Below are 26600 nucleotides of genomic sequence, written 5' to 3'. Positions count from 1 at the left end.
TCCGTCGCTGAACCCCTCATCCAGGCCTTTGTCACTACCAGACACAAATACTCTTATAGATGTCCTCCCTTGCTGCACCCTTGGTATGCAAGAAATTTGGTAATATCAGCAAGAGATACCCTTAAGTGGTTGTGGGAAAGACGGCTTAGCAGATTGCAGATACTGATGTGTGTCTGTATCATCATAATAAAGAATATTTTATGTACAAATTGTACTAATTGCATGTTGGCATTGACTTTCTTCCTTCCTCAGTATCATCAGGGACTGAATGAGCCAATTCATTCAGTATTTATATTTCACTTGCAGATAAATATTATTCCTTTTGAATGGAATTTTGTTCTACATCGATGTGGAGGAGTATGAGACAGACATCAGACAGGAAATGGTGTTGGATGATGTGACACACTTGCTCCTAATGGTGAAACAATTTTACTATTTTTGCTTTAAGCAAAGAAACCTGTGGCCCGATGGTAATTTTAAAGATCATTCTACAATGCATGCTATCATTATACCATGAAAGAGCAGAATGTTAGGTGGCATTGATGCGGCACCTCTAAGATAAGGATAAATGATTGTCACTGTTCAGATATTGCATCGGGTCCTCTTCCAAAGTGTACTACAAATTAGAATCATTTTAGGAAATGGTGGTGGATTTCAAAGAAATTACTATTTGATTAGGAAATACAAATATATTTTGTTGTGATGCAAATGCACTAAAATTAAGTCATTACATATTTTGGAGGTGCTTAATCAGAAAAGGACACAGGGACTGGATGGAATAGAGAGTTTGCATTCTTTCACCTTTTGAAATTGGATTTGATTGGAGCTCAATCTGGTCGGTTAAAATCTTAGTTCCACTGTTCAACTTTAAGAGTCTAAATGTGAAATGAAATGAAAATCGCTTATTGTCACGAGTAGGCTTCAATGAAGTTACTGTGTCACCACATTCCGGCACCTGTCTGGGGAGGCTGGTACGGGAATCAAACCATGCTGCTGGCCTGCTTGGTCTGCTTTAAAAGCAAGCGATTTAGCCGAGTGAGCTGTTAGGACATGGGTTTACAATACACCGACACACAGAGCCCACAAGGGTGGCCAATCACAAGCCAATCAGGCAGCACTGGGGAACCAATGGCGGCCATTGGAAGGACAGGCACAAGAGTCCTATAAGCAGGGAGCGACACAGGCAAGTAATGGGGAGGGGGCTGATGATATCACGGCATGGGAATTGTGGGGAGTAGGGTATGAGAGGTTGGCAACAAGGGCAGAGGGTGGCGCTCATTAGTCTCCCACTTTCTGCTGTCAAGACCCTCAGTCAGGCATTCATAGAATTTACAGTGCAAAAGGGAGCCATTCGGCCCATCGGGTCTGCACTGGCCCTTGGAAAGAGCACCCTACTTAAGCCCACTCCTCTACCCTATCCCCTTAACCCAGGAACCCACCTAACCTTTTTTGGGACACTAAGGGAAATTTAGCAAGGCCAATCCACCTAACCTGCACATCTTTGGCCTGCAGGAGGAAACCGGAGCACCCGGAGCTAACCCACGCAGACACGGGGAGAAAGTGCAAACGCCGCACCGACAGTGACCCAAGCTGGGAATCGAATCTGGGCTCCTAGAGCAACCCTGTGCTGCCGTGCCCCCCCCCCCCCCCCCCCCCCCCCCCCCCCCCCCCCCCTCCAAAAGACTGAGTGCTTTTGATCAAGGGGGCTCATCCGGAAATGGCAAACTGGCCGCACAGTTTAACTGCTGTGCGTACCACATGTGGGCAGGCCTGCCCAACACTGGGCTAATACCAGCGGCTGTGGGATGAGGCTCTTATGCGGTTAATTGGGTGGCAGGGAGAGAAGGTTGACTGTGCGCCTTCCCACCCAGAACTTAATTCCGGCCAAGGCAGGAAGGAACGGAGTTCTGGCAAGCCACCATCCCCCCCTAATTAGTCCCAGAGTTTTACAGCACAGAGAGAGGCCCTACGGCCCATCGTGTCTGTACCGGCCATTAAGCTCCAAACTACTGCACTCCCTTCCTGAATCCAAGTTCAGCACCAGCAAGGGCAGAGCAAACTGCCCGTTGTTTTCAGATTTTGCCGAAGGCATGTTGTGGAACAGGGAACAATTGCTCTTTATTCTGCATTTAGCCTTGGTTCACTTCATCTAATAATGCATACAGGTGACACGAAGTCAATAAAATTTTAAATGTACTCCTTTGGCCAATCTTGACAAATATTACAATGAACCAAATATATAATTGAGAAATGGATGTGGACAATCGATGGCAATTTGCTGTAATTCTATTTTATTTCCCTGTTTAAGAGACTAAATGTTGACCCCGGGACAGAATCGGTGGACTTTGACGACAGTAAAATTGGAGCTGATGAAAATTGGAGCTAATCCGGAACCCGTTAATGGGCTAGCGCCAGCACCACGTGGAACACGAGCAATTCCAATGGGAAACAGTGTCCGATTTGCTGGGTCAGGATTGCCACTTGAGAGGCTGACAAGCGGCAGCCACATATACACACTCCACTCCCCACACACACTTAACCCAGCCAACAAGATGGCACGAGATGTGCTGGAATGCACCCATCCCATTGATGGGCCCGCTGGGGCCAGATGATACATAGGGGGGTCGCATGGGTGGACACCCATACAACCTGTGACTCTAAGATCACAGTGAGCAGTCAGCGGTGTGCGCAGCCGCATGGCTGCCTTGCAGGCTGCAGCGATTGAGGTCTGTGACCGCCCACCCCGAGCCCACAGCCCACCTCGTGGCCCCCCTCACTACTCCCCCGGCCCTGGCAGAAGCCCCCTGGCCTGCAGCACAACTGTCAGCACACTATAGCGACGCTGGACACTTTTTGTACCTCCTCTCCCTCAGCAACCACGGCGCCTGTTTCCCGATTTTTAAAACCACAAGTGAACCTCACCATCGGCAATTCCTCCTGGTGGAGGCGGAGCATCGTGGAACCCCAGAGAATACCGGGTCAATATGCCAATAGCTTTTTATTGTACGTGCGGAGTAGAATGCATCGCGGCACGGGAGCACGGCAATCTGCCGGGCGCCAGGTGCCGGCCACGATTGTCGCCTCACATGCGATTCGCCGCCCAATTCCGGCGTCGGCTGACAGAGAATCCCGTCCAAGATCAAAGCATGCACTTTGTCTGCTTAGCGCGTCACGAGGCGTAGGAAAGCTCTCAGTCTGAGTGACCATATTGTAATGTTGATTTGATTGAGTTGGCTCAGTTGGTTTTTCCCTCACCTCTGAACCAGAGGCTTGTATGTTCAAACTTTATTCCAGAACTTCACCACACATCACCCAGGTTGATTCTTAAGTTCACTGCTTGATGAAGTGCGGTAATATCAAAATTGTTTGTCGCGAAGCAGAAAACCACATAATAATAATCCGCTGGTCCATTAAAGATTTCTTGGCATTATTTGAGTAGGGGTAGGGTGTTCTCCCCACTGGCATTCCTTACTCAAACAATGCCATAAAAAAAATTAACTGGTTATTCAATTATCATTTGTGTCATGTTGCCATGAGTAAAAGGCCCGTTGACTTAGTGCAGGTAAGAGCAATTACATTAATCAATGCTCCCAATCTCTTCTCTGCAGTAACTCTGAAGGTGTTTAAAGGTCCTACGTTAATAGACTTATCGGGGCTGACTTTGGAAAAGTAATTAATAATATTCTGAAATGCTTCGAAATGTTCCTAAGAAATGTCACAAGGGGCTGTGCTAACGTAAGTTCTTTCTTTCTGTGACCAGAATTAGAACCTATGGTGGGCCTGGCGGATCGTTGAAACCTTCGTCCACATCGGTGGGGCCGGAAGATCCCGTCGGTGTGAAGGGCTGGAACATTTCAGCCAAAGTGAGTCAAAGTAAATGCAAATGTCCATTTTTCCTAAATGAATTGATCAGCCCACTTTTCCTTCCTTTTGAGAGATCTTTAAGCATTTATATGGCACCTTGAACATAGTAAAATATCCCATCAACCCACAGGAACAATTATACTATATTTGGCACCATAATGAAAACAACTTGCATTTATATAATGCTTTCATACTCACCAGGTGTCTCAAAGTGCCTTGGAGCTAATGGGAGTATTTTGGAAACGTTGACACCATTGAAGGAAATGCGACAATCAGAGTGCCCACAGTAAATGCCCACAAACGGTAATGTGATGATCACCAGATAATCTATGTTTGTGACTCTGATTGAAGGGGATAAATATTGAATACCAGGGATAACTCCCCTGATCTTCTTTGGAATAGTGCCACGTGATCTTTTACATTCACCCGTGCAGGCAGATGCAGCCTCCCCTGAAAGACGGTGTCTCCGACACTTCAGTACTCCACCGGAGCGTCACCTCAATTTTTTTTATGTGCAACTCCTGGTGTGGGACCTAATCCCGGAGCCTTGTGACTTTGAGGCAAGGGTGCTAGAACATAACGGGATATTCGGATGGACTTCCAAAAACTTGCTCAAGAGGTAGGTTTCAAGAAGCATTTAAAAGGTGGAAAGAAAGGAAGAGGTAGTGAGTTGAAGAGGTTCAGGAAGGAATTCCACAGTTTGGAGCCCACACTGCTGAAGGCATGGCCAGCAGTGATGGGGCTGATGAAATCGAACAAGCAGAAGAGGTCAGGCTTGGATGAACTCTGCCCTTGGAAGGCCGCAGAGCTGAAGAAGGTTACAGAAATAGGAAGGGGTGAGGCCATGGGGAGATTTGAACACAAGGAAGAGGAATCTAAATTTATATCAAAAGTGGACCAGGAGACAAGGTAGGTGATTGAGCACATGGGAGATGGGAAAGCACGAATTATATCTTGTACCATTCACATAGGTGAGAAGGTAGACAAGTTGTTTGCTCCTGGTCTCTCTCAATAGTGCCCTACACCTGGCTGATATGTATGCAAGCGGGGGTTAGGTAAAGCTTCACCTCTTATCAGTTCTTTCTGCTGCTTCACTCCCTTCTTCCTGCCAAAATTCCTCAAAGGATTCCCGCCTACCCTAGCCCTGAACTCACATATTTCTGCAGTTTTTCTCCTATCTGTCTTCATGCCCTCTCCAAGATAATCTTATCCATGAGTCCCAGCTCTTGCCACCTCAACCCTATTCTTTCTAACCTCTGGACACTCAACCTCCCCTCCGGACCCCCCCATTTTAGTCGATATTATCAATGGATCTTTCTCCTCAGGTTCTGTCCCTCTCTCATTCAGATCTGCTGCCGTCATCCCGCTCCTCACAAACTAACCTTTGGATTCCTCAGTCCTCATCAATAACACTTGCTCTCCCAACTCCCTTTCCTCTCCAAAGTCCTCGAATATTCTGCCACTCCTAAATTTGTGCCCACCTTTCCCAGAACTCAGTGTTTGAATCCTTGCAATAACACCACCCCCCCCTCCCCGCGCCACAGTACTGAAAATTCCTATGTGACCGAATGAAAAATAAACATTACCTTCCGGTCCTTCTTGACCTATCTGCAACTTTTGGCCGGGTTGAGAACAGTTTACAACTTGAAGGAAAAGTTAGAGGTTTTCTTGTTGAAGATCAATTTCATTTTTTCTCCCCAGTCTTTCATGGGGTGTGGCCATGGCTGGCAAGGTCCCTCTGTATTGCCCATCCCTAATTGCCCTTGAACCAAATGGCTCGCTCGCCCATCTGAGAGAGCAGATAAGAGCCACATGCATTGCTCTAAGTCTGGAGTCTCATGAGGTCAGACCAGTTAAGGATGGCAGGTTTCCTTGCCTGCAGGGAGGACATTAACGAACAAGATGGGATTTTCAAACAACAGCCGATGATAGTTTCATGCTCACCTTTACTGAGACCAGTTTTACATTCCCGATTTATTAAATGAATGCAAATTCCACCAGCTGCCGTGGTGGGGTTTGAACCCATGTCCCCGGAGCATTAGTCTGGGCTTCCCGATTACTAGTCCCGCAGAATTACCACTACGTCACCATCTCCGCCTACAACGAGTATAAGTAAACTGCTTATTGAGGTTTTGATTTGTCTGGAGATACAGCTTTAAGAATTGGGATTTGTCTAGAAATAGAGCTTTAAGGGACTAATGTACAAAAACTAATTAAAAACCATTGATTGCAGATAAAACCCCCACTATTTTTGATCTGTCATTATGTTGGCCAGCTTTAACTCGAAACCCTTCCACATTTTGACCTGATTACATCACCTCCCAGGAAAGAACGCATTTCAAGCACTATCAAACAGCTCCGGTTTAAATATCTTCACTTTTTTTGAGTTAAGTTATGCTCTTAGACATAACACTGCTATCCAGCACTGCAGCCAGACGCTGATCTCAGTCTGGGTCATCGGCTTTCACTAGCTGGCTCTGAAACTTAGCCAGACTCAGTAAGAATCTAAAAAAGAATTACTCATGCTGTCTGAGAGCAAATTGCAAACACAAACGTGCCCGAATAGTCTCGAACCAGGCCACATGATTTCAAAATAAGGGGGAAGACACTTAGGATCCAGATGAGGAGATTTTCTTTTTTTTACTCAGAAGGTTGGGAGTCTTTGGAATTCTCTACCCCAGGGGGCTGTGGAAGCTCAGTCAATGCCAGCGTAGGTGAAGATAAACTGTTTCCACTGGTTGAAGATTCCAGAACTGGCGTGGGGGGGGGGGGGGGGGGAGGGGGGGGGGGGGGGGGGCATAGTACATAAATTAGGGCCAGACCATTCAGGAGCGGCGTTAGGACACACAAACGGTGGTAGAGGTTCGCAACTAACTCTCTTCCACAAATGACAATTGATGTTAGGCCAGCTATTAATTTTTAATCTGAGATTTGTTAAGCAAAGGCATGAAGGGATTATAGGCCAAAGGCAGCTACATGGATTTAGGCCACAGATCCGCCAATGTCATTGAATGGGAGAGCAGGCTTGCGGGGCTGAATGGCCCACTCCTGTTTCCATGTTCCATTGAGGGTTTTTAAAGTAGAGATTGGCAGATTTCTAAATGCCAATCGCATAAAGGAAATGGGGATAGTGTGGGCAGAAAGTATTGAAGTGGATAATCAACCATGATTGTTTTGAGTGGCAGAGCAACACGATGGGCCGAATGTCCTACTCCTGCTCCTATAAACAAATATGGCTGAGGGCATCCATTTTGTTTCATTTGTGTTACATCTACAAGGTGCACTGCATGGAACTCACCAAGGATCCTTTGGCAGCACCTTCCAAAACCACGACCAAGACCATCTAGAAGGACAAGGGCAGCAGATACCTGGAAACCCCACCGCCAGGCGGTTCCCCTCCAAGTCACTCACCATCCTGACTTGGAAATATATTGCCGTTCCTTCACTGTCGCTGTGTCACAATCCTGGAACTCCCTCCCTAACAGCACAGTGGGTGCACCTACAACACATGGATTGCAGGGGTTCAAGACAGCTCACCGTCACCTTTCAAGAGCAATTAGGGATGGGCAACAAATGCCAGCCTAGGCAGTGAAGCCCACATATTGTAAAAATGAATTATAAAAAGCCTATATAGAGTAAAGCTAAGCCCAAGAAATATCTGAAACTGAGGTGAGAGGGGCAATTTTAACACTGGACAATGGGGAAAATAGGATAATGTTGGATTAGCCCCTCACTCCCTGCTGCCAACCCCATAGAGCACGCTCAATCATTGAAGCGAATGGAAGAGAAAATGAGGTGTAATATTTCATGGGCAGCGAACTCAGTATTGCACTTTATATAATCGCACCCAAGGTAAGTAGAAATGAAACTCCATCTACATTGAGGTTTAAAAAAAATATGTTGTGCATTTTGGTTAGAAATAAAATTGCAATGGAATAAAGTTTGAATAGCTGTGAAAATATAGGAACATGAGTAGGTCTCTGAGTCGCTCAAGCCTATTCTTCAATGAGATTGGGGCTGATTTGAAACCAAACTCTGTCCACCTTTGCCCCACATCCTTGTATACCTTCAGCTAACAAAAATCTAGCAATCTCAGTTTTAAAATTAACAATTGGTTCAACATCATTTGCTATTTGCAGATGAACGTTCCAAACTTTATCACCCTTTGCACAAACAAATGTTTCCTTAATTCCACATCTGAAAGTCATTGCTCAAATCTTTTGACTATACCTCCAAGTCCTAAACTCCGTGGGCGCGATTCTTCGAAATGGAGACAAAGTCCCGACGTCGGAGTGAAAACCGGAATGTTTAACTCCGGCTTCGGAGCCCGCCCCCGGGGGGCTAGGAACGGCGTCGCGTATTTTACGTGCGCTGGGCCTTGGCAGCGTGTAAAAAGCGGCGCTGCGTAAATGACGCGGCCGGCATCGTGTAAACGAAGTCACCCGCACATGCGCGGTTACCGTCCTCCCCGCAAGAAGATGGCAGATTGATCTTGCTGGGCGGCGGAGGAAACGAGGTGCTCCTTTAGAGAGGTCAGCCCGCCGATCAGAGGCCCCCCCCCAGGTGAAGGAAGTCCCCCCCCAGCTCCGCACAGTTTCCGCCGGCAGTGATCAAGTGTTGAACCTGTCGGGTCGGAGCGGCCGCTCGGCCCATCCGGGCCGGAGAATGGCGGGGGTAGCGGAGAATCGCCGTTGTGAGTGTCTCGGGCGATTCTCCGGCTGGCGCGGCGCAGAACTCAACGGGGCCGTTCTCGCCGGTTGGGAGAATGGCGGGACGGCGTCGGACCGGCGTCGCGCAATAAAATGGCGCGGCCGGCGACTCCCAACCGGTGCGGCCTCAGAGAATCGCGCCCCCTAACTCGCAGAAATACTGTTACAATCTCCGTAAAGGCTTTTAAACTTTGAAAGAGATTCAAACGTCTGGTTATTAGCTAAAAGAATGACACAAAAGATTTTCATAATGAAAACTTTCACTGTAACAAATGGTTAATTGAAAAACATTGTTGACTAAACCCTATTTTCATTTTCTTAGGCAACTTATACTTTGAATTACTCAAAATAATGTCCCCCTTTTATACTTAACACCCTTGTTAAAAGGCGTGTGATTCCATAGAGAGTGAAACAGTTATTCCCGAAGTTTCTGTATTCCTGTTCTACCGAGCAGCAACTTCAGGTAACCATCTCCAGGTGCTTCCCTCAGTTATCTGGAGTTCCTTACATCTACCAGTAAAGCCTGTTTCAATTACTTCCTTACGCCTGGCCATGCCACTATAAATCTCCTGTAATCCTTAAATGCTTGCAGATCCATTTCTTCAACTAGAGGCCATCTCTTCCCCCCCCCCCCCCACCCCCTCCCCCCTCCGCCTCAACCCCACCCGTGCATATGGCAGTAATCGCTCGCAGATACAAGAAGCCATTTCTCCCTGCTGACCACACTGCTGTCTGTCTATGATATGAGTTTTCTGTGGATGCAGGCAACCCCTGCTCTCTCTAGGAAGTACTTGAGAACAAAGAGGCAGCCTTGTTAAAAAAAAAACTGTGGTTAGAAAACCAGCTGCTCCCCTGAGTTAATTGATCCATGCAGAGCTGTATGAATAAATAATCCAAATCTCTCCTTTGAAATTGCCTCCACTTGTCAGTCAAAAAGCTTTCAGCAAGTAATGGTGTGGGACATACTGCTAGACCTCAGAAAAGGTTTAGGGGTACAGATGGGATCGCTTTCACTTTATTATGAGAAAATCTTCACGTTTAGATACTGGGTGGCTGTTTAATGGGTTTAGAGGCTGCATTTGGGAAGACCAGCCTCATCCCAGGACAGACTCCTAGCCTGAGATTCTCCAGCCTTGCATTGCACAAGCCCCCTGACTCCCACCTCCTATGAAGGACACCTCTCAGCACCCGGGAGGCAATTGTCAGGAGGGTGCTTACCCCTTTGCCACCCCTCAAGAGTGCAAGGTGCCAGGTTAGCACGGTCAAGGGTCACAATCTGAAAGGGGACTGGAGGGGAATGAGTAGGGATTGAATGGAGAGTCTTATGGGGGGGAGGGGGGAGGGGCTGAAGTGGAGTTCTGAGGGCGGAGGTGGGTGGTGGGGCGGAGGGGGGGATCTCCCTGCCAGGGATCCAGGGCGGCTGCAGCAGCTTCTTGAGACGTGGGTGCCCTTTAAAAATGGCGCTCCCATCTCAGCGCTGTGAGACCTGACAGTGAGGTGAGATCTCACCCCTCTCAGACCCAGCTGGAACCCCGGTGTGCCATGGAATGGCACTGAAATCCCGTTTATGGAATTAATGCCTGCATGGCACTTTGGAGTCGCTCCTAACGGAAATTACTCTAGTTTTCCTGCTGGCCGGAGCACTTAGTCGCGGATCAAGAGAATCGCGGCCATTAACCTTGTATCCAGGTAGAAATGCTAATTATCTATCCCTGACCTCAACTCCATTTCATTTTAGAAGTAAATGGATTTTTCCAACACAACTGTTTACAACCCAATACCAACACCTTTCAGTGACTTTGGGAGACTCACAGTCTAATTGTAAACTCAGCTATTATCTCCAAGTATAAATACCTTGCACGTTCTTCCCAATAAAACAATCGTAGTCTTCCTTTGATCTCTGACAATCAAACTTCCCAGGCTCACTGTCAGGCAGATGGCCGAACAGGTCACCTGATCCAATAAATTTAAAAGTACAGTCCCAAGATGTAATAACCTTATAAACCTCACAATACAACAATAGTTTATTTTAAATATGGAAGCATGGGTGCACACTTTCTATGTACACACATACGGACAGGTATATGTAAACAGAATTGAAATAAAATCTGTTGAACTCAATCTTTAAAAATGCAAATTACCTAAAGGGCAGTGGCACAATGAGGGAAGCATGGTGGTAAGGTGGTTAACACTGCTGCTTCACAGCGCCAGGGACCTGGTTCAATTCCGGCCTTGGGTGACTTGTGTTGAATTTGCACATTCTCCCGGTGTCTGTGTGGATGTCCTCCAGGTGCTCCGGTTTCCACCCACAGTCCAAAGATGTGTGGGTTAGGTGGGATTACGGGAATGGGGCGTGGGATTGGGCCTAGTTAGGGTGCTCTTTCAGAGGGTCAGTCCAGACTCGATGGGCCGAATGGTCTGTTCCATGCATTCTATGAAGACAACCCTTTCTCACTGACCAATAGAAAAATTTACAGGAAAGATCATCAGAATTGGATGCTAATTCAAAAAAAAAGAGAAAAAAGTCTCCTGTATTCACATGCACAGTGCTTTCTTTGAAATATGATAAAGTGAATTCAACTCATAACGATGATCAAAAATGATGATACGGCAAAGAAACTTGCTTCAAAGACAATTGTGTGAAAAGACAGGAACACTTTTGAAGGAAATGCTAAAAGGATTAGGAATGTGAGCAGGATCTGAATATTTTCTTGTTTGGCAAGAGGAGAACTGCAGTTTTAGGCCCCATATCTAAGGAAGGGCATGCTGGCCTTGGAGAGGGTCCAGAGGAGGTACACAAGAATGATCCCCGGAATGAAGGACTTGTCATATGAGGTATAGTTGAGGATTCTGGGTCTGTACCCATCGGAGTTTAGAAGGATGAGGGGGGATCTCATTGAAACTTACGGAATACCAAGAGGCGTAGATAGAGTGGACATGGAGAGGATGTTTCCATTAGTAGGAACAACTAGAACCCGAGGGCACAGCCTCAGACTGAAGGGATGATCCTTTAAAACAGACATGAGGAGGGATTTCTTCATCCAGAGGGTGGTGAATCTGTGGAACTCATTGCCACAGATGGCAGTGGATGTCAAGTCACTGAGTGTTGTTAAGGCAGAGATAGATAGGTTCTTGTTCAATAAAGGGGATCAGGGGCCATGGGGAGAAGGCAGGAAAATGGGAATGAGAAACATATCAGCCATGATTGAATGGTGGAGCAGGCATGATGTGCCGAATAGCCTAAATCTGCTCCTATGTCTTATGGTCTTAAAGTTTCTAATGTTAAATTTTCGAAGACAAATATATGATTGGCCACATATTTTTGCCGTGTCAAAGAAATTTTATATTTCGCACAATAATTTTTGAAGATTAGAAACATTGTCACTTCACTGAAGGGCAACTGGTACGAATGTGGAACTGCTATTTGATTGCACGTTACGTTTGATTGCCCAAGTACGTGGTCAACATGGTAGCATAGTGGTTAGCACTGTGGCTTCACAGGGTCCCAGGTTCGATTCCCCGCTGGGTTACTGGCTGTGTGGAGTCTGCACGTTCTCCCCATTTCTGCGTGGGTTTCCCCCGGGTGCTCTGGTTTCCTTCCAAAGATGTGCAGGTTAGGTGTTGGCCATGCTAAATTGCCTGTGGTGTCCAAAAAAAAGGTTAGGAGGGGTTATTGGGTTAAGGGGATAAAGTGGAAGTGAGGGCTTAAGCACACTCGATGGGCTGAAAGGCCTCTTTTTGCACAGTATGTTCTACGTTTCAGAGTATCGATCTCATTTCCTGATAGCAAGCTCTTGTTCATTTAAGCTAATCATTGGTTCTTGAATCCAAGTTGCTTCTATGATGCTCTCTAAATTAATTGTTGCATCATAAACGAATGCTGAATGGATTTTTTAGATTTTATATCTGCAGTATTTGAAGATAAATCATAAGAAATGTGTATCTGTGATTATTGCGTGCATTTTCATTCTCTGAATACTTTCAGCCATCAATCACTGCTTTGTATCTTTTTTAACCGCGTAAGGATGATACAGTGGATGTTATTAACAGACCAGTATCAAGACATTTGCGATACAGCCTAATAGGTGCAATGTGACATGCTATCAGAATCATTGTCTGAATGAGACTATAATTGAGAGCAGCTTATGTCTGCCTTTCTCGTGTACTAAAATATCAATAGTCACAAACGTACAGATTAGGATTGTCCTGAGAATGAAATAAAGATTGTGAAAAGAGTAAAGTTTGCTTACTTTAGGAGAAAAGTGATTATTTTGTTCCGCCAATTTAGTATGAAAAGCGTTTATATTTCTTTCACCTCTCAGCCTCCCTTATGGAAATGCTTGAGTAATCGTGCTTTGGGAAGCGGCTGTTATGATTTCAGAGGGATTCTGAGGGATTATTTGCAGGTTCATCAACAGGTCACCGGCATGATGAGGCTTTACTGGGCTATTGTTGATTTGGCAAAGTGTTTTGGAAGACACTTGTACGAAGTGGCGAGCAAGGATGAGATTAGCGATTCACTTGCATCATTGCGTTCCGGAGATTGCATTTGGTATTACAAATGACTTATGTCGCCATTATAAAGTTTTAATAACAGTAAAGTTTTGGCAATCGGAAAATCGCATTTGCAGAAAGGACATTGCAGCCGGTCTTACACTTCTTGCAGCTGGTCGAGCACTTCAAGCGGTGAGCAAATGCCAGCCTGAGTTGGTAGTGCTCACACATCTGTATCAGCTGGCTGTAGGTTCAACTCCCACCCCAGGACTTGCGCAGTACAATCTGGGCTGACACGCCAGTGCAGTACTGAAAGAGATCTGCACTGTTAGAGGTGTGGATGAAACATTAATCCAAGGCCTTTTCAAGTGGATGTAAAAGGTCCCATGGCACTATTTTAAAGAATAAAGAACATAGAACAGAACAGGCCCTTCGGCCCTCAATGTTGTGCCGAGCCATGATCACCCTACTCAAACCCACATATCCACCCTATACCCGTAACCCAACAACCCAAATAAAAACAGTCAGCTCCAACAGATAGACTTGTAATGAGCAAATAATCTTTCTTTGTGATGTTAATTGAAGAGTAATTATTGGCCAGGTGACCGGCGAATTCTTCATAGAATCATAGAGTTTACATTGCAGAAGGAGGCCATTTGGCCAATTGAGTCTGCACTGGCCCTTGGAAAGAGCACCCCACCCAAGCCCCCACCCCCACACCCTATCCCCGTAAGCCCACCTAACTGTTCTTTTGGTCACTAATGGCAATTTATCATGGCCAATTCACCTAACCTGCACATCGTTTGGATGGTGGCAGGAAACTGGAGCACCCGGAGGAAACCCACGGAGACACGGAGAGAACGTGTAGACTCCGCACAGACAGTGACCCAGCGGGGAATCGAACCTGAGACCCTGAAGCTGTGAAGCAACAGTGCTAACCACTGTACTACCGTGCCGCCCGTTATTTCTCCAGAATAGTGTGGCGGGATCTCTTACATCCACTTGAGAGCACATACGGGGCCTCTGTTTTTAGTCACCTCTGATAGCACAGCCCTCCCTCAGTATTGCCCACCTTGATTTTTGTGTTCAAGTCCTGGAGTGGGACACAAACTCCTAACCTTCTGATTCAAAGCTATGAGTGCTGCCAACTGAAGTACAGACTGGCACAATAAGGGCAGGGTTTAATGTTTATGTGGGTGTCACCCCTACCAGCTGGAGAACTGGCTGCAGCCAGCGTCACCTCCATTGGAGAAGATCTACCAAGTGTCCAGAGTCAGGCCATTTGAGGAGAGATCCCTGGAGCTGTCAGAGGAGGAGCAGGAGCAGGTCTGTGCTGAGATTAAGGTGGGCCTGTGAGAGAGAAGCCTCTACACATTCATCCAGATGACCTAACTCAAGTGAGTTCTGAGTATTACAACCCTTTGCCCTGGCCATGCGCTAATACCATGTCCCTTTCTTTACAGGAACATCACGGCCTGTCCACCAGCAGGGTCCCACTCCCATCCCTCAACACGACCTCTGAGGAGATGTCAAAGGAGGAGCCATCCATTCCCCATCGCAGAGACACGATTATAGCAGGCAGGCTTCTGGGTCACAATCTTCTGAGCACCACACTGCTTCTGATGCACATGAGGTGAGGTGGAGGCAGGAACGTCCCAGGGATCAGACAATTGGAGGTCAGCATGGGTGCCAAGACTCGGACGTGCCCCAGCCAGGTGCTGTGCCTCTGGACACGTTTGTTCACCAGATGCTTGGGATGCAAAGGCAGAGCCGGGAATACCAGGATGGGTTGTCAGCAACACTCCTGCGACTGCAAGGCCGAATGTGGAGGACTCCCAAAGCCTTCTGTCGCAGGAGATGGTGCCAGCAATGTGCGGCACCCAGGCCAACCCTGCAACGTGGCCTCCACAGTGGAATGCCTGGGGTTCAAAGTCAGGTCCATGGCAGGAGATGTCTGAAGCACGGCTCAGTCACTGAGCACCATGGCTGAGCGCTACAACTGCATGGTGCATTCACTGGTGGGCACACACGGCTGCCTGCTCCAGAGGTCGGCGGAGCATCTGGATCTCATTCCAACTGCCCCTCTAACCCATGGAGTGACCCAGGGGCCCAAGAGCACCCGGAGGATGGATGATCCGTTTGAGCCCGGAACCTTCCACACAGTGGACTCTGAGAGTGCCCAGCCAATCTGACTCCCCCGTTCCTCAAACTGCTGCAACCCAGGGGCAGTGGGCAGAACAGGGTGACGCAACAACACCAGTAATCGGGGAACATTGTCACTTGTTAAATTAGGCCAGTGAGCTAGACGTCATCCATGAAACAGGAGGCAATAAGGGCGACTTTAGCTTGTCTGCCCTCCATTCTCAGCGTCCTCAGCAGACTCTTCCTCGGTGCCCTCATGCATGTCCTCCTCAACAGAAGACATGTGCTGCTCCTCCAGGTCATAATCAGGAACCTCCTCGCCCTGCTGCAGAGCAAGGTTGTGGAGGGCACAGCAGACCACACCAATGTGGGAGACCTTCCGGCGGCTGTACTGAAAGGCCCCACCAGACCTATCAAGGCAAAAAGACATCTTTAACAGACCAATGCAACACTCGATGACTGATTGGGTTGCATTTTGAGCCTCATTTTGCCTGGTCTCCACAGGGAGCTGTGACATCTGCACTGGTGTCATCAACCGTCACCTGAGGGGATATCCCTTATCCCCAAGGAGCATTCTTTAACCTGGGTGTCCCTCAAGGAAGCCAGCCATCTGGAATTGGCCCAGGATGAAGCTGTCATGCATATTCCCTGGAAAAAGGACACGCACATGCATGACATATCCGGTTGATGAAAGGAACTCCCTGGTCCTATGGAGCGTGGAGACTGTCATGGGTTTAGTCCATCACCCCCTGCACCTGTGCCTGACCAGGTATCTGCCAAACCCCATAGGCCTCTGGTCCAGGTCAAAATGGATATAGTCCAATGCATTCATCACCTTACGGACGCAATTATTGGTGGATGCCAGTGAGATTCTCCAGAGGCCCCAGTGGAGCTTGGGAAGGATCCTGTTGTGAAGAAGTGCAGGGCTGTTGTGATCAGGATGGACACAGGGAGCGGATGTCCTCCACTGCCATGTGGTACCAAATCCACAAGAACATGGCACAGGTCCGCACCGTCTATTTGTCAGTGGAAGACTTCGTCGACAGATGATGTTGGATAGCTCAAGGAAGGATACATGAGTCCGGTAGACCCTGGAGCGTCTTCGGCACCATTGTGCTTCTTGCATGGCTGGTGTGACTTCCGGCCTCTGATCCTGCTCGCGGCCCCCTGGTCTTGGTCTGGAGGATCTCCCCTCAGCCGCCGCATGTTGCTGCTGGAGTCTGTGCTCTGCCAGAGCTGTGAGGCGGAAGATGGCCAACTCCATTCCAATCAAAATCCTGAGAGAGATAGAGACAGGGAGATCGAGAGAGAGAGGGGGATCGAGAGAGAGAGAGATCAAGAGAGATAGAGATGAAGAGAGACAGAGAGAGATCGAGAGAGAGAGATCGAGAGAGAAATCGAGAGGGAGAGATCGAGAGAGAGAGAAATCGAGAGAGATAGAGATAGAGAGAGATATATATATATATATAGAGAGAGAGAGAGATCGAGAGAGATCGAGAGAGAGAGATGGAGAGAGAGAGATGGAGAGAGAGAAATCGAGAGAGAGAGAAATCGAGAGAGAGAGATCGCGAGAGAGATAGATATAGAGAGAGAGAGAGAGAGAGAGAGAGAGAGATAGATATATAGAGAGATAGAGAGAGATAGAGAGAGATAGAGATATATATATATATATATATAGAGAGAGAGAGAGAGATAGATATATAGAGAGATAGAGAGAGAGAGATTGAGAGAGAGATAGATAGGTATTGCAGCTCCTGAACGTCATCATCTCCCATAAAGCATTGGCCTTCCTGACCTGGGAGCAACCAGTACAAGAGCATTGTTGGCAGCGATCGCACACTCACAGCTCAGGGGCCCTCCCATCTACAGGACTGCCCCTTGCTTATGCCCTCGCCCACTTAGACTTGCATTTAGCTTTCAGTAAGGCTTTCCTCTCCCACAAACTCTTGACCACTGGGGTTCTTTCAGGAGGTGAATGTGTTTGGTCATTTCGAATAGCTGAGGACAACTGGGGGGGGGGGGGGGAGAGAAGCAGCCCCTTTGCCACTTGTTCCCATGCTGCCCACCTGAGAAGCCCGACACCTGAAGCTAAAACCCAGCCGTGAGCCTGTGAGGGGCTGATGTTATTCAGAGTTACGTCATGATGGCCAAGTTGTGTCATTAACATGAATCTCAGGAATGTACCAAGCATAATTGTTTTATCCTTCAGGGAGAGGCAGTGCTCATGGGCACCCTGCTGAGTCAGGCTGCACAATTCAGCAAGCTCATCACTGTCATCCTTCCATACTTATGCATACTGGATAGCTAATCCTTAGGTTGACAAGTAAAGCCTTCGTCCCCCGACGGCTGACCACTTCTTTCTCTCACCCTCAAGCCTCCGACCCCCGCCTCCCCCCCCCCCCAATGATTCCCCCCACCAGGAACACCTCCCCACTTTCTGATGCCCTACTACCCGGAACTGCCCAGCAGGCTCTGTCCCCTTGGACACACTGGTGCTCAGTGAAGACAGTAGTGCTCACCTCCTCCTTCCCTCTAGGAGGTCATGGCGCCTGGTTCCTGTTTTAAAAAGCAATATTAAATCGCGCCAGCGTGACTTTATGCCAAGTGGGTGGGAAGATTTGCTGAGGGCTGAAGATGCAATGTTAAGCCTGCGCAGTAGATGATAATCCATCCAAATTCATTCGAATCAGGTTCATGCTCTTCCTGGGTGTAAACCTCATCGCGTCATTGGTGCAGATCCGTTTTTTTGGCCTCTCGCAAGATTTGGTGGACATTACGGGATTTGCGTCCATGACTAATGGGCCCGCCAGATCACAACAACTGTTTGTGAAGTTTGCACTGAGTTTTGATTGTAGCAGCATTGAAAATGAAAGACTGAGAGATGGGATGAGAAATCAACATTTGAGGCTTTTGTGAGACTGAAAATGTGAAGATCAAAAGAAAGAAAAATAGTCAAAATGTTTGCGATCGCAATGTTTGGTTTCGTCGATTTGCTGAGGACCTTGCACTGGAAAAAGACTCAATAAAATCTGAACATGACTCAATGTGCCAATACGGTAGCATTTTCGATATATGAAGTGCCTGTAATGATTTCCATTGAAAGACTGTTTCTATTTGTAGAACATCAATTAGAATTATTGGGGCTTCCCAGAGACATGACTCTCAGCCAATGTGACTCAACAGGTTACATGCTCAACTTTCACAGGTGTTTGTGCCGATAAGTCACGTTATATATTTTTAATATGGTTGGATAATACATTCAGTATAAGGTGGAGATTTCCGGAATGTTGCTCATGGGGTATAACCATTGCTAGCATGGCGGTTAAAGTTAGCTGGCTCATGACCACATATTTGAGGGAAATAAGGGCTGGGCAACAAATTCTGGCATTTCCAGCCACACTATATCCCATGAGAAAATAAAATAAAGCTATATATATTGTGCTATAAGTTCTAGTTTCCATGCATATAGAGGCACTGGATGAAGTTTTAAAAAAACCAGAAATGACTGGTTAGCTCAGCTGCCTGGAGAACTGGTTAATGTTATGGAGAGCTTCACAGCGCCAGGGTCCCAGGTTCAATTCCTTTTTTGGGTCACTGTCTGAGCTGAGTCTGCACGTTCTCCCTGCGTCTGAGTGGGTTTGCTCAGGTTTCCTCCCACAAGTCCCGAAAGACATGCTTGTTAGGTGAATTGGACATTCTGAATTCACCCTCAGTGCACCCGAACAGGCGAATGTGGCGACTAGGGGCTTTTCACAGTAACTTCATTGCAGTGTTAATGTTAACTTGTGACAATAATAAAGATTATTATTACCAGGATCGGCCTGTTGGGCTGAATCCTGTTTCTGTGCAGTAAGTACTGTATAACGGTACGTCAAAACTGTGACATACTTTAGTGAATAAATTTGTTTTTGATTGGTCAAGAACATAAGAAATAGGAGCAGGAGTAGGTGATTTGGCACCTCCAAACCATTCCACTAGTCAAGGAAATCATGGCTGATCTGAGTGTGACTTCCACCCCTCTTTCCTGCCTACATCCCCCCCCCCCTCCCCCACCCCCCCACCGCCGGCCCCTCCATAACATTTGGCCGTCTTGTAGGTTAAAATTCTGTTTAAATCAGCCTCGAGTATATATAATAATCCAACATTCACTGCCCTCTGGGGGTAGAGAGCTCCAGAGATTAACCACCTTGAAGACTCCAGAACAAGGATTTGTACCCACAACCGGTTTTAGTCAATGGTCGATTTGAGTCGATCAACATGATTCAGTTCGCAGATAATGATTCTGAACTCAATCACGATTTTTTTCCAGGATGATTTTGAACATAAATACTTTGAAGGAGGGCTGTTGTGTAAAATATGGCACTGCAGGCGTATGGCAAGAACAGAACTCACTAAATGGAGAGAGAGCACGGAGACATTAATGGGTTAAAGACTGACTCCAATCTGATACACGTTTGTCTGCTATTTTTGTGCACAAATGTACAATCTTACATCGGCGTCACTACTTTGATTTGCTTCTCCTTGCATAGGTGTAGCGTCACCACCTATCACCATAGCAGTATAGGGAGTGTTACAGAAGGGAGCTGCTAGAATTAACAGAATGGAAGTGGAATCAGTGTTCTGCTGTAAAAAGAAGCTTGCTTTTTTTCACAAAGAGAATACACCGCAGAACATGTTATACATAAAAGAAAGTCTCCTGTCACATATTTATGAGTTGGAAAATCTGCCAGAAATGAAAATCAATGCTAACACTCGTGACTTGTGTTTTCCATTCGCACAGCATTGCACTTTAATGTTCCATCGGCAGTGATGCTTATCTCACTGTACATACTTAAGGAATGCTTTTAAGTGACAATCAACGTCCAAACTAGTTCTTATAATGATATTAGAATAGGGCATCTGTGAGGAAGTTGGGCCATGGAATATTTTGTAATCTCTTTTCCCCCATGTCTCCCAAAACTACAAAGAAATATTTAACGTAAGGGCAGTAAAAACAGGTTCTGTGATATTAATTTAATAGCACCGTCATATGAAAATATTTTGTCTGCAATCTCCAATGACTTTCGCAATTCAGGATCCGTACGAGAACATGACCTTGCCTTCACCATATTAATAAAGCAAACACTTCAGAGTTTTCATTTTAATTTAATTATTCTTTAATTGCAATCCTTCCATTTATCAATGCCCGTTGACCCTACATTAGCTCCCGGACCAACAGCGCCTCAATTTTAAAATTTTCATGATTCCAAATTCCTCCGAGGTTTTGCTCCTCCCCAACTCTATAATGTCCTCCAGCCCTGTAACCCTTCGGGATACCTGGATCCCTCCAGTTCTGGCCTCGTACGCATCCCCAATCATCGCTTTCCCAACCTTGTCGGCTGTGCCCTCAACTCCACAGAGCCTCAGCTCTTGAATTCGTTCCCCTACACCTCCCCGCCTCCCTACTTCGCCCAACTCCATCGAGATGCTCCCCGAAACCTATTCTTTCTCAAGAGTATTGGTCACCGGTCCGAATAGATTTTTGGGTGGTTTGGTGTCAAAATGTGTCTGCGAACACCCCTGAAACATCTTGAATGTGTTACGACATTAAAATTGTGGTTACAAATAGAACATAGAACAGTACAGCACAGAACAGGCCCTTCGGCCCTCAATGTTGTGCCGAACAATGATGACCCCACTTAAACCCACGTAACCCGTAACCCAACAATCTCCCCATTAACCTTACAGTACGGGCAATTTATCATGGCCAATCCACCTAACCCGCACATCTTTGGACTGTGGGAGGAAACCGGAGCACCCGGAGGAAACCCACGCACACGCGGGGAGGACGTGCAGACTCCACACAGACAGTGACCCAGCCGGGAATCGAACCTGGGACCCTGGAGCTGTGAAGCATTGATGCTAACCACCATGCTACCGTGAGGCCCTAATGTAGGTTGTTGGTACGGTTGCGTTCTGCCATAGAACCTTGGCCAGCATCCCTCATCCATTGCACACAATCAACGTTAAACCATGACAATGGCAGCAGCCCATTTCATACACATCACACGAACATCATGATTCAAGCTCATGTGGATGTTTTATGAGCCCATCAATTGTTGTACTCTATAAGTATTAATTTATTTTGTCAAAGGCAGAAAATGATGACATACATACTATTGCATGCTGATACCACACTGTGGGCAGAGCAAATATTACTGGTGGGTCTTCTGTGGCATTGCTTGCACTATACCAGGTGATATGCTGTATTGCAACAACAGCAGCACCAAGCTATGTAACACGATAAAATAATCCGCTGTTAAGGCGTGACCATGCTTAGCATGGTCTGACCCTTTGAACACCATTAATAAATGCAGCAAAAGCAAAAGATGCAACTTGCATTTATATAGCACCTCTAACGTAGTAAAGGTGAGGTCACCATAGTCCGCAGGCTGCTTTTCCCCCGTTGAGGGGGAGAGCTGACTGGTGGTGATTTAACCTGAGGATCAACACACCTCAAAATGAGGAGCAAGGTTGAGAAGGCAGAGTACAGGAATTGAACCCGTGCTGCTGGCATTGTTGTGCATCACAAACCAGTTGCCTAGCCAAGTGAGCTAAAGCAGCCAACATTCTAAAGTGATGCACAATTACCAAACAAAATTTGACTATAAGCCATAATTAGGAGATATTAGGATGGGCGACAAAAGGTTTAACCAGCTTTAAGCATTGTCTTAAAGGACAAGAAAGAGTTAAGCAAGGTGGATAAGCTGAGGAAAGGAATTCCTGAACTTAGGGTTTGGTCGCTGCTGGCTCGGCTGTCAATGATGGTGCAATTGATACTGGGGATAGTCACGAGACCAGCATTGATGCGGCAAGTAGAAGGCTCACGTTTGCAGGTTGCCAACTGCAAATATTAATTGTTAGCTCCATGCAAAAGGAAAGCAGCAGGAAATTACTGATTTACAGTCAGTATTTTTTATGTAAATGCTGTTCTTTCATCGTAGCTTCCCCGTTTACTTAATATTCATTTTTTTGTATTTGCTAAACACATTTTAATAAATCAGGCACAAGTGTGAAAGAAGTGTGATGCTCTCAAGCGAACTAGCTGCAAGACCGTTCGATGTAATATAACTTATTAATCCTGGGTCGACTCTAAGGGCGACGTCCCTGACACAAAGATCTTGGGGAAAAGAAAATCAAGAAAGAAAATCTGTACACCAGCCAATGTAAAACATACACCACTAACAGACTCTTTTCAGCTTTCGAAAGTGGTGACATCATTTCGGCGGAGCTCTATGTTGCCTGGATTTCAGACTACACATCATCAGGAGTGGGGGTGGAAGATGGATGTGAACTTTGCGGTTCAGGAGACTGGCTTTGGAAAAGTCTGGAAATAATTACTGCTACGGGGGGAAAGGGAATTGTCTAGAAACCTCGGCTTACCCCTCGTTCAGATTCCAGGAGCTCTGGTTTGACTCTTGCCGTCGGCATCCCATCAAGCATTAACATTATGTTCTCAAAGGTGTCTGTGCTGTCCGAACACTGCAGAGGAAGAAGTGAAAAATAGTCATGTGTGAGAGGGCCATTTTGCACTTTCTTCCCTTCCACCATTCCTCTCTCTCTCTCCCTCTCCCCCTCTCTCTCTCTCTCCCCCTCTCTCCCCCCCCCTCCCCCACCACCACCACCAACAGACCATCCCAGCAGAAATGTCTGAAACAAATGCCATTCATTGCAAGACTACAACTGGGACTATTAAGGCTGCTGCAACCCTGGGTTTGCTGTTGGCTGCGCCAGAGTGCCAAAAGGCTACCCTGGTGTTCTGGCGTGGGCGTCCTAGTGACTGCGCCCCTTGATCAGGGAAACCCAAGAGGACCTTGCGCTCCTCCTGCTTTGTTTGAAATGCAAGCTCCATTTCGGAATTCAGCCAGGGATACAAGACGCACCAATGCCTCAGGCTACATGTCTGACAGGCATTGAAGGATGCACGGATGGAGCAGAGCCCCCTTGCAGAGGCATTGCTCAAAGAGAAAGCAGTTGCCCACATAAAAATCTCCATGTCATGCCGAAATGGAACGGTTCTGAGCGAGGAAGGGGTTTGAGCAATGCATGATTAATGAACTGTTGAAAAATAAAAACGTTACAAGCCTGTGATAATGCTTTTTCCTCCCCCCTCCCCCTCCTCACAGCCCTCCTACAACTGATTTCACAACAAATATTTCATAAATCATTATGTTCAATCAAGTTATCATTCAGCTGATCTGGAGAAGAGGAAGGTCTGAACTTATAGCTTCTCACTGACGGAATTGAATGGATTGTACAATCAAAGTCAAGTTCATGTATTCTGCTGATCTTTCCCAGCCCATTGTCTTCTGTTGACCTCACCCAATGATGATTTTGATGGACTTTTGTGTGTGTTTTGACGGGTGCCACAGAAGAGCAGATACACAAGTCCGCACTCATTGCCTGAACACCCTTCCAGTTCCTGATTTATATTCTCACCCTGCCTCTTAACCAAAAACCTTCTTCCCTTCCCCGACCCTCCACAGCGGTATTCCCACTGGACCTCTGCCTCCATGCCAGTATTCCCACTCGACTTCTGTTATGAAGTGATCACGGTTACTCTGGCGCCCGCCACAGAGCACGAATTTCACCAATTGCAACCATATGTGTGCGCGAATGTCAGTGTTTCCTCGCCACGCTGTTTCTAACAAATGGGAGAAGGAAGAAATTTTGATAAAAACTGGCAGGCTTTCATCGGATAGCTTGTCGCACTGCTGGACGCAATTAAACAATGCATGAGTGTGAACGACAGCATACTTTCACACTGATGATAAACAATCACTGCACAGACATATTGACCACTGAAAGTGGCTTACCATTCAGAAAGCACAATTTCTCTCAGTGGGAAAGCATCTACTCCCCAATCTGCACGCACCCCCCCCCCCCCCCATAACACCGACATGATCAGAAACGTGTCACGTAGGCAAGTATAGACAAGAACTTACAGCTCAGCACAGAGATTTAGGCGCTCAATTTTGTCTTTAATTTAATACAACTGATTCGTTTGCTCAGTCACTCCAGAGAGCCGTTAAAGGGCCAATAGTATTGGCAGGGGATTGGAGTCACATAGCACCTGGACTATGAAGGACAACAGAATTCTTTCCCTACAGCACATGAGCAAACCAATTTTTTTTTTTTTACCTACATTCCGGCAAATTCACAGTCACCTTTACTGTTGCCGGCCATTTACTTCCTCTGAGTTTAAATTCTTAAACTACCATGGTGAGGTTTGAACTCTCGTACTCTGAATTATTAATCCAGGCCTCTGGTTTACAAGTCCAGTAATATAATCTCTGTCGAGGGATGCAGGAGGGCAAGAGGGATCTCAGGTGACAGATTCTCAAATTTTCCCTCTCACTTTATAGCAGAGCGGGGAGTTCAGCTTTTAATCACATTGGGCTGGATTAGGCTAGAACCTGCCTCCCATGGGTGGGGATAATGTACTAACCCGATACAGAGAGGCCGAGTAAATGAGGCTTAGATTATCTGGAGTTTAGAAGAATGAGAGGAGATTTCATTGAAACGCACAACATCCTGAAAGGGTAGACCCTGAGAGATTGTTTCCGCTGGCCGGGGAATCGACAACACGGAGGAGACACAGCCTCAGGATAAGGGCCTATTGTTTAAGACGGAGATTAGGACAAATGTCTTCACTCAAAAGGTTGTGAGTCTTTGGAATTCTCCACACCAGAGGGTTGAGGGTGATCCACTGCTGAATGCATTTCAGGCTGGGATAGACTTTTTTTTTTGGTCTCTCAGGAAATCAAGGGATATGGGGAGGGAGAAGGAAAGTGGAGTTGAAGCCAAAGGTTAATTATGACTGCAAGAAATGGCAGAATAGCTCGACGGGCCATTTGGTCAACTCCTTCGATTCCATAGAATCCCTACAGTACGGAAGGACGCCATTCGGCCTATCGGGTCTGCACCGATCCACCGAACGAGCACCCTGCCGAGGCCCATTCCGCCGCCGTAACTCCGTAACCCCACCTAACCTGCATATCTTTGCATATTAAGGAGCAATTTAGCATGGCCAATCCACCGAACCTGGGAATATTTTTCTGTGGGAGGAAACGGAGGGCCCGAAGGAAACCCACGCAGACAAGGGGAGAAAGTGTAAACTCCACACAGTCACCCAAGGGTCCCTGAAGCTGTGCTAACCACTGTGTCACCATGCCGCCCCTCCTGCTATTTGTAAATGCACGACGAACGTGCATCCCCAGTGTGCTCAAGAGGTTCAGTTAGACTTAACAGTTCTCAGGAAAAATATCTGCTTCTCTCTAACCTCCTGCACACCCTTTTTAGATCTCCATGCTCTTCTGCTTCTAGCCTCCCGAGCACCCCCCAGCTTCAAACACTCAGGGCTGCATTCAGCTGTCTAAAGCCCTAAACTCTGCATTCCTTTGCCAAAACCTCACTGTCTCTCTTCCTTATGGTTTTGTTTTGTTATGATAGTGCTCCTGGGGAGAATCAAGAGATATTAAATGTGCTCCTACATAAATACAAGTTGTTTTTGTTGATCGAAAGCAAAATTTAAATAAATATACACTTGTGAAATTATGAATTCTATATCATCTACCCTGGTTAGTAAATCAGTACTTGCTTATTAACATTGCGAACACGGCCACTGCACCTACCTCAATAATATATAAAATTAGGTTAATTGTTCAATTTGTGAACAGTGCTGAGTTGAGAATAAATTAGGGACCAAGGGATTGATTTTGACTTTGCATGATAGTGTAAAATGGGTGTTAGTGAATCAGCAGCACATTTGCATTCCTACTGTGCAAAAGGTGGCCATTCAGTCCATCGATTCTAGACTGACCCTCTGAAAGAGCACCCTACCTAGTCCCACTCCCTCCTCCTACCGCTGTAACTCCATATCCCCACCTAACCTACACCTCCTTTGATGCTATGGGGCAATTTAGCATGGTCAATCCACCTAACATGCACAACTTTGGACTGTGGAAGGAAACCAGAGCACCCAGAGGAAACCCACGCAGACACGGGGAGAATGTGCAAACTTGACACAGTCACCCAAGGTCAGAATCAAACCCGCATCCCTAGTGCTGTGAGCCACCCATGCTATCCAAGGCACCCCTGTGGATAGTATCCCAGGACATCTTTGGTGCACCACCCTTTAAGAGAGGTAAGGCATCCTCTGGGATTGTGAACGGTAAACATAATTATGCGTAGAAAGTGCATGAACCCATTGAAATTGTTGAAGCTGTCAAGGAACTGTTCTGATGTCAAAGAACAGTCAAACTGTCAAAGAACTGTGAAAGAATCCTAGATAAATTGGCATGAAAGGGTAACAATGAAGAATGGTGGGCAGGGGCATAAATTGGCACTAAG

The 26600-nt window shown here is 46.7% G+C and overlaps 1 protein-coding gene across 5 annotated transcripts in view; it reads right to left on the bottom strand.

Annotated features, from left to right (window-relative positions):
- The window catches only part of LOC119977810 (Krueppel-like factor 12), a 283688-nt gene that overhangs the window by 138612 nt on the left and 118476 nt on the right, over positions 1-26600 (bottom strand). For 4 of the 5 annotated variants that reach the window (XM_038819035.1, XM_038819036.1, XM_038819037.1 and 1 more), the window contains exon 2: positions 22632-22730. The exons of the other annotated variant lie outside the window; for it this stretch is intronic. In XM_038819035.1, coding sequence (XP_038674963.1) covers positions 22632-22697 — 66 coding nt within the window. In that variant the 5' untranslated portion in view covers positions 22698-22730. The remainder of the gene's footprint in view (positions 1-22631; positions 22731-26600) is intronic. 5 annotated transcript variants of the gene reach the window in all.

This window comes from Scyliorhinus canicula, chromosome 14 (genome assembly GCF_902713615.1).
Source record: "Scyliorhinus canicula chromosome 14, sScyCan1.1, whole genome shotgun sequence".
Classification (NCBI taxonomy): Eukaryota; Metazoa; Chordata; class Chondrichthyes; order Carcharhiniformes; family Scyliorhinidae; genus Scyliorhinus; species Scyliorhinus canicula.
This window is presented reverse-complemented; position numbering and strand designations above follow the sequence as displayed.